Here is a 13,457-nt window from a genome sequence, read left to right as displayed (position 1 = left end):
AAAAAAAAAAAAAAGTTAACAATAGTTAACACTCTATGTATGAAATTATGGGCAATTTGTTCTCTTCTTTCTCTACCTATAAACAATTCTATGAGCTAAACTAGTAACAGCAGTAATACTAAACATTTACTGAGTAGCTGTGTACCAGGCACTGTTCTAAACACTTTAAAGGTAGGACCCAACCACCTTACTACCATGGCACTGGCTGGCCCAAAGGGGTACTACTATCATCCTAGTTTGTCTGATTGGAAGACAGATAAAAAAGGCCAACAGGTGGTGCGGAAATTAAGGCGCTGGATCTCACATTGTCAACTGTGCAGTTCAATACTGGACCCAGAGGCTTAAAAATCACACTGGGCACACGTGCATGAGGAGGGCAGATCCTACTCTGCCATTTTTCCATTGAACAATCCTCCAGTAGTGGAATTATACAGAACAATCAGAGAGCTCAAATCTCCACCACTTTGCTTAATGGAAAACAGACAAAAAAAAAAAAAAAAAGATAAAAGCTTTTAAAAGAAATCTGGCAGGATGGACAATGGCACAGTTGTAAAACATAAGGTTCTGTGTGCTGACTCACATGGGAATGTCCTGGGTTTGCATCTGGAGACCTCCCTGAGTCTGCTGAGCATACGTGCCTGTGATCCAGGGCTCAACTAAAGCGGGAGGCAGATCATGGTGTCAGGGCCATGCTGAGGATGCTGTAGCTCTGTCTCTCTCTCTTTATCTCTAATAAAAAATCCACTTAGGGAAAAAAAGAAAGATGGATACAGATGGCCAGGGAAGAAACTTAATGATAAGGTTTGAGAAGGGGGAAAAAATTAGGAAGTAGGATTTCAGGACTTCAGGAAAACCTGAAATTGGAAATATAAATCCTAGAGGCTGGCAGGTGGCATGGTGGTTAAGGACCTGGATTCTCACATGCCTCACCGTGGTTTCACGTCCCGGACCTAATGGCCAAGTTATCACCATCCTTGACAGATCCACAAGCCCTTAAATAGTCCCTATTTCTGTCACTGCTGTGGCTGTCCCTTGAATAATTTTTGATGAAGCTGAAGCTTCTAAATTGTTCTCTCCAAACTGAGACATAATATAAGACCTTTAAGGGGAAAATTTTTTTCTTTTAATTATACTTTATAAAAATGATTATCATATCACATTACATCAAAACTGTATTGGATGTCTAGTCCCATAAAACTAAATTAACTTACATTGCTACCAGGCCAACAGACGGTGTGGTGTTAAGATGCTAGATTCCCACATGGTCAACCATGGTTCAAGTCCTCGATCTGGCAGCTTAAAAATCATGCCTGGTACCTGTGTGCGTGCCCAAAATCCCAGGAAGAGAATGGAGGAAATGAGGTTGTGGCATGGCCATTCCCCCTGGAGGGGTCATTTTTCACTTTCCCTCTCTCTCTTTCTGGCAAGCCCAAGTATCCTATAGCAAAAACCTAAAATAATAAATAAATAAATAAAACGACATTGCTGCTGTATAAAAGTTTCTGTCTAGACTTAATTTTTTCAGCATTAGCTCAATTTTGGTGGTCTTCTGATAAGAATATTTTAAGGAAAATTATGTAAAAATGAGGCAGTCTATTCTACAATGAACTGAGGTTTTTCCAAAAGTAGATGAATCTACCTTTCTTGACATAGTATTCCAGAGGTCATTCTACAATATTACATAGCCTAATATTTTTACTCTAAATTGCTAGTAATTATAATAAAACTTGGAAGGAAGAGACCAAGATGAAGAAGAGTTAATTATAGGACAGGGAAAACAGATTACAGAGGAGTTTTAACAGAAACCTGCTCAGACTGAGCATATGAAAACAGCCACCATTTAGTGAGTCAAACTGTGAACAGGCCAGAGTGCAACGATGCAAGAGCCCATCTTTCTTCCTGGCCTCTCAGCTGGTGACAGGTATAATACTGTTTTAAAGGATTGTTAAGCATTGTTCATAAAGGACCAACAGAAAGAATTGGACCAAGCCTGGTGGTTCACAGATGATGTATCCCCAAGGCCCTCCACTTTTTAGTCATGCACGTACCATCACAACTGGCCTCACTGGGATGTTCTCTTGTGAAGTGCCGGGTGGGGGATCATTCCATTCTGGAAATTTAATAACATCTTTTTGGTATGGGAGCTTCTTTGGATATGGTTTAAGGGGTGAGGAAGGAGGAAACCTACAAACCAAGAAGAAATTCTATTATTAAAGTCAGTAAGAGACACATATATTTTAACAATAGTCCCCACTTTTTATATACCTCAGAATTGATACACTAGTTCCAAACTTCCGATAATAAATGAGCGCATACTTAATCAAATTATTACACATGGATAATTATATCCAATAATAATAATATGATTTCTGAAATATTCATTCATCATGCCTATCAAATAACATTTATGGAGAAAACTGGGGATTGATTATGTGATTTTTTTTTTTTAAGAGAGATTTTAGCTATATAGTGTATGTGTTCACTGGAGAGACAGAGAGAGATGGAAAGTGAGAAATCAATCTCCAGGGACGGGCCACGCAGCAATCTTTTTGACTCCATTCTCCTCTTGGGATTTTGGGCATGCACACATACATATCCAGCATGAGTTTTAAGCCTCCAGGTTCAGGCCTCAAACCATGGTCGACTGCATGGGTGTCCAGTGACATAACACCATTTGCTGGTCCCAGGATGTGATACATTTTTTAAATAACTTAATGACTTACTCTGTTATCGTTGATTTTCATGACTAAACATGCTTTTTGCTAGAGTACATGTGTGCTCATCAGAAAGAAGAGAGAGGACGAAAGGAGATAGAGAAAGAGAGGGGGAGAGAAAGAGGGAGAAAGATAAAGAAAGCACCCCTCAGGGCCAACAAGTGGAGCAGAGGTTGGGGTAGCTGGATTCCACATGGCCTATTGAACAGTTCTAATTCTGGACCCAGAGGCTTGAAACACACACTGAGCATATGTGTGAGCATGTGCCAGATCCCAGGAGAATAGAAAAGGGATTGCAGTGTAGCCATCCCCCTTGGTGAGTGGTTTCTCCCTTCCTCTTTCTCTCTCTTTCTTTCCCTCTGTCTCTCTCTGTTGAGTACATAAGCCCTATAGCAAATAAAAAAAAAAAAAAAACACATACACACACACACACACACACACACAACACACTAAATCAATCTCAAAAGCCAAAGGTATCCAAAGTAAAATCTGACTTACAGAAGTCCAAACCAATTTTTTAGAAGTCAATAATTGCAATAAAAATCTTATTTCCAGTAAACTACAGCATTTATGTACACGTATGTGTGCACAAACACATATATGCTCACATAAATATATATATATATGTGTATATATATATATACACATATATATATATATATAAAATGTTGCATCTTTTTCTGAGAGTTCACAGACCACACAACTCTCAATCAATTAAAAGTTAAACACAATCCCTACCCCATCCTACCACTAATACCTACTGCCTACTTCCCCCACTCCTGCACCTCAGCTATGGTATAAATTTTGGACCTGAGTTCCAGCTTAGTTCTCCCATAAGTCCATGTCCTTAAGAAGTAAAAGCCTCGGGACCAGCAGTTAGCGTAATGGCTATGTCGCTGGACTCCCACATAGTCAACCGTGATTCAAGTCCCGGACCAGGTGGCTGAAAACTCACGCTGGGCACGCGCGTGCGCGCGTGTGTGTGTGTGTGTGTGTGTGTGCCCAAGATCCCGAGAGGAGAACAGAGGAGAAGGGATTGCGGTGTGGCCATCCCCCCCTGGGGGGTGATTTCTCGCTTTCTGTCTCTCTGTCTCTTTGTGTACAAGCACTGTAGTATCCTCTGAAGACCAAAGTAGAATTTCTTACATGCAGAACTGTGAGTGAAGAGATGCCAGGGAGTCATTTTATTCCTCCACATTGAGAAGATGACGGCTTTGCCCTGAGTTGCATCTGCAGCTGTAACTAGCAGGTGTGCTCTCCATTTTCACAGCTGGCTGACAACCTTGTCTGAGATAAAATGCAGAGGGGCTCCCTCCAGTGGACATTTATGCTGTGCAGTGAAAAATTACCAATTTGATCCTAACATTATAATCATGTAACTTAGGCTTGAAATCCTGTTAAAGATGATCCACTTCAAATGTCGCATTTTTCGCTTAGGGAAATTAAGACTCGAAAGAGAAAAGCACTTATTAAAAGCCTCACAACTGACTGTCCAATAGAACAACCATTTTGCACAAGAGATCTGCAAGCCCTTTAATAAGGAAATTATAACATTCTATTGAGAGACATTAAAGAAGAACCAAATTGACAGAGAAAGATATCATGTGAGTGAATAAGATTCTGTATCACAAAATGTCAATTTTCCTTATGAAGATATTTACTTACAATGAAATTTCAATGAAAACATAATGAGTTTTTCAGGAAACAAAATAAACAGATTCTAAATTTTTTTATGGAAATGCAAAGGCCCAAAATAATCAGTTCTGATAACTGCCAGAAGTTTCTTCCCTCCCTGGAGCTACAGTGTAACCTGAAAACCTTGAATAGATTAGAACCTTGAATGGATTAGGCTTCCTGCTTCTCTGCCTCCTCCCTTTGATGCTGCCTAGGGCCAGCTCTGAGCCCCTTCCCCACTGCTAACATCCTGAGACCACTCCTTCCCCAGTTCCCCTATTAAAGACTATGTCCAACCCCCAGTCAGGGCAGACATTCAGAGTGTTAACTCCTCCGTTCAGCGGTGTAATAAACAGTTCTAAATTCTCTGAGTGCTGCTTTCGGTTCCTTGGCGTCTGGTTTTCTGTAACAATATGACTTATTACAGTACAGACATTACAGATCAATAGGAAAACATAGACTGTTCAAAGAATAGTACTGGATCAACTGATTATCCATTTTGGAAAAATGAGATTACATCCCTATGGCAGACTGCTGCATTGACAAAGATGTTTACAATTCCAAAATATTTATAACTGTACCTCCTACCACATGCTCTTCTGCAATGATTGTACCACTATGGCAGTTATCAAGAGGCAGAGCGCATGGGGGCATGGTCTTCAAAAATTCATGAAAAATTCATATTATAAAAAAATTATGCAGGAGGTGTGGTGTTATCTGTTGAAGATTTTTTGATCAACTAGACTGGGGAGAAATGTTCATATATTGAAATGTTCACTTTGTAAGCTAAATAATGTGATTGAATGTATAAAAATTAAAAAAAAAAACTATGCATGAATTTCAAAAATGTCTTGTACCAAAATAAACTCATATTTTAATTTCATTTTGAAGTCTTTTCATGTTTCCTTACCCATTTGAGTCTAGTTTAATCCCTTCTAATTGTTTTGACAAACAGAATATGGCAGAAGCACTAGCCCTTCAGTGGCTGGAACTCTCTTCCTACCTCTTCAAACTCTTGATCTCATATCACTCATTTTTACAAAGCTCTGTCTCTGAAACTAGCCATGAGGTAAGCAGTGTGGCTATTCTAAGGCTATCATGTTGTGAGACACCTCATCAACAGAAAGAGACCATAGAAGAGGAGATATACAAGGAAAGAAACTGAGGTCAAGGAACAATGAAGCTACAAATTTGTGAATGAAAATGTTACCCTAGACGTGGATTCTCTAGCCTCAGCAGCTCTAGCTGATGCCCATGCAGGCTCTTCCCAAATTCCTGACACACACAATTACAAAAAAATTTCAATGGTTGTTTTAAGTCACAAAGCTTAGCATAACTTTACCACAAAACAACAGGTAAGGAGGAGGGATACAGAGACAGAGCATTGTCAGGATGGGGAGGTGTAGTGTTATTGGTGGAAGATATTTTGATCAACTGGACTGGGGAGAAATGTTCACATATTGAAATGTTCACTTTGTAAGCTAAATAATATGATTGAATGTATATAAAAAAATTAAAAGAAAAAAAAAGAAATTTGTAGTATTTGCATCAGGACCAGGCAGTAAATAGAAGCCTGAAGGATTTCTTAGGAGAGGTTGGCAGAACAGTAAGAAAGTTGATATTAGGGGTTAGCAGTTAGTGTAATGGCTATGTTGCTGGACTCTCACGTAGTCGACTGCGGTTCGAATCCCGGACCCGGTGGTTTAAAACTTAAGCCAAGCGCATGTGCTTGCATGCCCCAGATCCCGAGAGGAGAATGGAGGAGAAGGGATTACGGCGTGACCATCCCCCCCTTGGGGGTGATTTCTCACTTTCTATCTCTCTGTCTCTGTCTGTCTGGCAAGCGCAGGGCACGTGCCCTATAGCAAAAAGTCTCAAAAAAAAAAAAAAGAAAGAAAGTTGATATTAGAAGTTGAAGAAAAGATCCATGTTGCACAGTACCATAAATTTCAGCAAAACTGTCCCCTGTAGTAACATGGAAAATAGGAACAGAAAACTGGCTAAGGAATTTCTCCAAACAAATAAATGAAGAAAGTACCCACTGGTTTCTTGTAGCTGCAATGACAAAGTACAGATAGAGATTAAACCAAAGAAGCAATTGTTTGTTTGTTTGTTAGCAGATTTAGAAGAAATATAAAAGAGCCATGATTTGATGATTTAAAACCTACACTATTTCTCATTCCCAGACCTTCCCAGCAATAGGTTCTCAAATAAAAACGGCCTCATAACAAGAAAAAAATCCAAGGTGTTTCTAGCCAAGCATGCTCTCACGGTAGTCACAAGTAGGTGACTAAAAGATTTTTGCTATAACCTCAAGAAGATTTAAGGCAGTACCTCACAAGCCATTTCAGAGAAACTAATAGAATTTTATAAAAGAAAAATAATTTTTTTTTTCCTATTCTATTTTCAGTCAATACAGAATGTTTCTGTGACTAGAGGTATGGGCAGATTTCCCCACACCAAGCGATTCTCCACTGGACACCATGTGTCCTATTATTTGATTCAACTCTGGCATTTTCTACTTAAAAATAATGTCAGATCCTTCAGGTTAAGGATTCAGTCCCATAAGACTGCCCCACACTTCAGATGCCAAATGCCAAGTCCCAGATTGTGACCTATAACTCTGACCGCCCAGCTATAAACTAGGACTCTCATAACCCTTTCTCCTAGGGTTCAATAATTTCTAAGGACAGTTCACTGAACTCAGGGAAACATTTTACTTGTATTCACTCATTTGTTACAAAAGAGTTCCTTAGGGTATAAATGGACAGCCAAATGAAGAGACCAGTTTGGGATGAAAGGGGATCGTGCAAAAAGCTTGTGTGGGGTGTGTGTGTGTGTGTGTGTGTGCGCGCGCGCGCGTGTGTGTGCGCGCGCGTGTGTGTGTGTGTGTGTGTGTGTGTGTGTATGTGTGTGTAGGAGATGTATGTGATTTCCTATTCCCTCTGGACACACCACCCTCCCAGCACCTCCATGAGTTTGGCAACAGGAAGTTCAAATCTCGTTCAAAAGTTTGTATAGAATGGGACCAGCAGTTGGTGTAATAGCTATTTCATTGGACTCCCATGTAGTTCACCATAGTTTGAGTCCTGGACCCAGTGGCTTAAACTCACACCGGGCACATGTGCATGTGTGCCCAAGATCCTGAGAGGAGAATGGAGGAGAAGGGATCGCGGTGTGGCCATCCTTGGGGGATGATTTCTTGCTTTCTGTCTCTCTGTCTGCCTCTTTCTGGCGAGCGCATACGCCCTATAGCAAAACCTCTCCCCACAAAAAAGTTTGTATAGAGCTTGATCTCCAGCCCCACCCCACAGATTGATGGCTAAACATTCCAGCTCTCTAATATCCTCTAATCTGGTTGGTCTTTCTGGTGATTGGTCCCATCCTGAGGCTATCAAGGAGCCACATCCTAAGCAACCTCATTAGCATAAAAGCAGGAGTTATCAAAAGAGGCTCATTATGAGTAATAAAAGGCACTCCTATCACTCAGAAAAATTCAGAGGAACTTTGTGACAAGAACCAGAATATTTACACTATACCACAGGTGTCTAGGAATTTTAAGAGTATTGAACCACAGCACACTTAAAAGTACCCGAGACAAAGAAGAGCCCCCTCTCAAAGAGATTAATGGATATGACTTTTCCAAGTGGAGTAAATCACAATGAGATTCCTAAGAAAACTCAATGTTCTTAAGACAAGAGTACCAGAAGCGTCACCATCCACTTGGGCAATTCACCTGAAAATTACATCTACTTGGTTATTTCTAAATAAAGAGCAGCCAAGACTCTCAAGTTTCCAAAATCAGGAAGTATCTGAGTATCTTATTAGAGAAAAAGAAGGACTCAGAATACAGAGCCCAGATGTACAGGGGGTAGAGCCAGGAACCACACAGAACTATGCCCTAATCAAGCAGTGGCAGATATAAATCCAACTGCATTTCAGAACTACTATGGGCCAGTGATTGCAAGATGAGGTGATGAGTTGTCCTAAATCGTATGACACTTAGGAGGCTTGAGAGAGGGGGTAAGCATAGTTTGTAAATGAAAAGAATGCTATCATGGCCCGAGGCAAGCTTTTATATGATATTGTGTTTTCCAATGATGGCCACAATATCTCCTATCAGCTGTTCCAGGATGTGACTTTGACCCTCCTCCATCAGCAGGAGGAAATTGTTTCTCTAGCCTCTGATGCGAGTGGACCCTGTGACTGCTTTGACAGATAACATACAACAGAAGTGATGCTGCCAGATGCAGACATAAACCATAGCTGCACGGCAATGCTCTCTTCTTACCTATTGGGAACACTTGCTTTGGGGATATTTACTCTTAGGATATAACCTTTCTTGTAAATATGGTGACTATCCAAAGACCATCATATTGCAAGAAGCACAACCCACATAAAGATGCCCTGCAGTAGGAGCCAGTAGGTGGCACAGCGGTTAAGGCACTGGCCCACATGGCAGACTGCAGTTTAGGTCCTGGACATGGTGACTTGAAACTCATGCTGAGCACATGTGCATGCATGCCCAAACTCCCAGGAGAAGGGACTGTGGTGTGGCCATCCCCTCTGGGAGATGATTTCTCACTTTCTCCCTCATTGTCTTTTTGTATCTCTCCATCAAGTACATGTGTCCTATGGCAAAAACACTAAAAAAAAAAAAAAAAAAAAAAAAAAAAAACACTATGGAAAAAAAAAAAAAAAAAAAAGTCCTATGGGATGAAACTACATGAAAAGAAGGGAACCAAAGCACAAAGGCGCCACATTTTGCACAGAGAACAAAGTCATCTTAAAAATGAACTTTCTGACCCAGTTGATGCCTTGTGGGTAAAGGCCAAACTGACAGATGAGCTCTTCCTAAATTCTTTGCACAAAAACTGTGATCAAATAAAATAATTACTCTTTGGGATCAGCAGATGGCATAATGGCTATGTCGCTGGATTCTCATTTGGTCAACCACAGTTTGAGTCCCAGACCCAGTGGCTTAAACGCACATCAGGTGCATGTGCATGCGTGCCCAAGATCCCGAGAGGAGAATGGAGGAGAAGGGATTGCAGCATGGCCATCCCCCCACCACTGGGGGAGCTGATTTCTCACTTTCTGTCTCTCTGTCTTTCTGGTGAGCACACACACCCTATAGCAAAAACCTCTCCAAAATAAATAAATAAATAAAATAAAATAATTACTTTAATCCACTAAAGTTGGGGGTAGTACTGTAGTTTATAAGTCTCCCCAAAATCCATGTGTTGAGATTGGCCGTGATGGGATTAAAAGAATGAAAACTTAGTCAGACTATGGTGTTGAAAGGTGGGCCTTTGAATAGAAATTAGAACAAAAAGTTACATAAAAGGATTAATATCAAAAAACATTTTTAAAAACAAGAAGATATCAAAAAGTTTCTGGAATGGGGCCAGTTGGTGGTATGCTGGTTAAGGCACTGGACTCCCACATGACTGAATCCTGGACTTGGCGGTTTCCTTTCTCACCTTCTCTCTCTCATTGCCTCTCTCTGGTGAGCACACATATCCTATAGCAAATTTTAATAATAATAATAATAATAAAAGTTTGTGGAAAATTGAATTAAAGTATGAGTTCATTTTGGTGCAAAAATATTTGAAGAATTTATTTCCATTATACTCATTTTCTGTGAACTTTTTGAAAATTCTGGTACTAAGAATCTAATCTGTAAAATGGCCTAGGCACTGTGGCACAGCTATAACACTACACCCTGCAATGCTGGAAGCCATATGGTAACTGTGGCTTAGATCCCAGGTCAGTCTAAAAACATGCTGGGCATATGTGGGTGCCCAAGATCCTATGGGATCAGAAGTCTGGAGGAAGGGTCTCATAGTACGACAAGACCCTAGTGAGGGTGCTTTCTCTCTTTCTCTCTTTCTTTCTTTCTCTCTCTCTCTCTCTCTCTCTCATGTATGCATACACATTTTCTATCATTACAAGAAAAGAAAAAAGAAACCATATAGGAGAAAATTATACAAAAAAAGACATAAACCAGGTGTTTCCAGGTGTGAAATTAGAAACAATAAATAAATAGTTCACTATAAGCAGTTTGAGTTCTGGCCCCAGTGACTTTGGGGTCAGACATGTATGCATACATGCCCAAGAATCCCAAAAGGAGGAGAAATGGAGAAGGGATTGCGATGTGACTATTGCCCATAGCAAAGTGCTTTCTCATTTTCCCTCTCTCTGTCTCTCTGGCAAACACACATACCTTCTGGCAAATTTTACAAAAAAGGTAATCTTGTCAGTAATCAAGGAAACAACATTACAAATCAGCACCTTTCACATACCAGACTGTCAAAAATTTAAGCCAGTCGATACCAATTATTTTGTACTTTGGAATAAAAATGAATACAACCACTATGGGAAACAGTTTGATATTACCTATAAAGCCAAAAATACACATATTCTCTAAACAATTCCAACTTCTGGGTAATTCTGGGTATCCTAAAGAAACTCTTGCATGTGTATAAAAAGAAACATGCTTATAAATGTTTGTGGCAACTTTGTTTATTATAGGAAAAACTAGAAGTGACCAAAACCTCCACTGACAAGAGAACATATTGTCGAATACAGATATAATATTGTAGAACACAACATAGCTGTGAGAATTCAATGGAGTGAAATTACACACAACACACATGAATCTTGAAAATGGTAAGAAATGAAAGAACAAGTCAGAAGGGACATAATTTCTAATGTCTTTTATATATTGTTCAAAACAGAAAAATACTTCAGAAACAAGGACAAAGTATTATTTAGGGATATAAGTGTTAAGTGCTAAAACAGAAGTAATGACACAATTAATATAGAAGTGAAGATACTGATGACCTCTCAAGAAAATATGCGTACTGTGAGTAAATAGGTTATTTGCTTTATTATGGAATAAACTGTTCAGAAGCAGTTTATATACTTGCATATGAAAAATACATTTCTCAATAAAATTGCTTGAGACTATTAAAAAAGAGCAGAGCTCCCTCTAGTGGACTACATTTCTCTCTGGTTTAAAATTATAAATACAATCCTACCATCATGACCATGGATTCCAGAAGTATAAAGTCCCTCAGAAATCATCTAGAACAAACTGCACATTTATATATAGAAGAATTAAGACAATAAAAATTATCAGCCATAGCTAGTCATCTAGCTAAACAAGCCAGGTCTGATATCACCCACCATTTGCCAAATATTGATTGAAAAAAAAAATTTTTTAAATAACATTGATACATATAAGAAAGAATATCCTTTCTTGAATTTGCTTTTTTAAATTAGAATTTATTACTTAATCAATAAAAATATTCTAGGGCATCTAAACCATAAGGAAAATACAGTTTACAATATTCATAAACTCGAGTGATAAATGACAAATCTCACAATGACTTAAAGTAGTATACTGTGAAACAGTTTTAAGGTGCTAAGTCATTTCTTATTTGCAACAAGGATAGCTTTTGCCAACTTGTCTCTCTGCTTTGGTAACCTAAAGCCTCTATACTACTAAAAAAGAAACAATAACAACAACAACAACAAAACAGGCCCAGCCACAAGGTGCCAAGTAGCGGGGACACTGCAGTGTGGTGCTGGAGCCATATGGGAGGCCCAAGTCCAGCTCCCAGACTGGCCTGAGCAGGCTGGGTGCACTGTCACAAGCCTATGGTCCTGACTGACTGGGAGGGCAAAGGGGGACTGTGACATGGCAAGATTCTGTCAAAAACAAGAAACAAACAAACAAAAGTCCCTCTCTCTCTTCCTTTCTCTCCCTATCCTATGCATTTTCCTTCTCATTAAAATAATAATAAAAAGCCAGATGTTGATTATTATATGAGCTACTCTCTCGAGATTGCTGTTTCTCAGAAACACATGGGTTAGGCAAACTCACAGCAATTTACGAAGCTTTGCTATGCCCTGTAAACCCATTCAAATACTTCTCGAACCTAGCAGTGGTATATAGTATTGTAGCACCTAAATGCTAAAAAACTGCTAATGTTTACACTTTATGTTACTGCTTAAAGGTATATCAAGAATACAGAATGCCTGAGGAAAGAAGAATGGAAGATACAGCTGGAAAAAAACAGTTGCCAAACTAAGGCAGACTTCTAAGTCCAAGTCCAGAAATCTTTCCTCCTTCCTTCATTGTAAATAAGGGATCAAATAAGTAATGTTAAAGAGGGAAGATGTAAACTGATCTGAAAGACTTCTATTTTAGATTAATGGCAATTTATTTAGAAAATAAATTACATTTGCAGGCCCAAGGATGGCATGGTAGTTAAGGTGGCTAGATCCTACATGACCAAATGCGTGTTTTGAGCCCCAGTCCTAGTGGCTTATAAAACATACGTGGCAGGTGTGCCCAAAATCCTGAGAGGAGAATGGAGAAGAGATTGCAGCACGGCCATCTCTCCTACAGGGTGATTTCTCACTTACCCTGTCTCTCTGGTGAGCACACATGCTCCATGGCAAAACTTAAAAAAAAAAAAAAAAAGAGAGAGAGAGTAAATTCTATTTGCAACAGAAGAAAAATAACTATGACTTAATAAAATTATTAAACACCTACAGCTTAAAAAAATACACAGGGTTTACAGGGAAAATTATAATCACTTATAATCACATAGGAATAAAGTTGATTCTAAGATCTATACAAAGGGTCAGCCCTGCAGCACAGTGGTTAAATGCTTAGGGAGCAGGATCTCACATGGCTGACTGCAGTGCAAATCCCAATACCAGTGACTTGAAAAAACACACCAGGCACGTGTGCACATGCACCCCAAATCTAGACAGGAAAGAAAAATGAGGAAAAAGGATCGTGGAGTAACCACACACCACAGAAAGGTGTTCTTTCTCTCTCTCTCTCTCTCTCTCTCTCTCTCTCTCTCTATATATATATATATATATATATATATATATATATCATGCACACACAAATACACATCCTATGGCAATTAAAAAAGAAATATATATGACATTGAAAGACAAAAGAACTAGAATAACCAAAACAATTTTGAAAAAGAGCAAAGATAGAAAACTCATTACCTGATTTCAACATTATAAGCCTATAGT

At 39.2% G+C, this 13,457-nt stretch overlaps 1 protein-coding gene across 2 annotated transcripts in view; it reads right to left on the bottom strand.

The window, feature by feature from the left end:
- DEPDC1B (DEP domain containing 1B) overlaps window positions 1-13,457 on the bottom strand; it is a 93,063-nt gene that overhangs the window by 44,073 nt on the left and 35,533 nt on the right. For both annotated transcript variants that reach the window (XM_027771817.1, XM_006148342.3), the window contains exon 3: window positions 2,049-2,184. In XM_027771817.1, the coding sequence (XP_027627618.1) occupies window positions 2,049-2,184 (136 nt within the window). The remainder of the gene's footprint in view (window positions 1-2,048; window positions 2,185-13,457) is intronic.

The sequence above is a fragment of the Tupaia chinensis genome, unplaced genomic scaffold (genome assembly GCF_000334495.1).
Source record: "Tupaia chinensis unplaced genomic scaffold, TupChi_1.0 Scaffold000232_3, whole genome shotgun sequence".
NCBI lineage: Eukaryota > Metazoa > Chordata > Mammalia > Scandentia > Tupaiidae > Tupaia > Tupaia belangeri.
The sequence above is the reverse complement of the archived record's forward strand: the minus strand, read 5'-3'. Positions and strand labels throughout refer to the sequence as shown.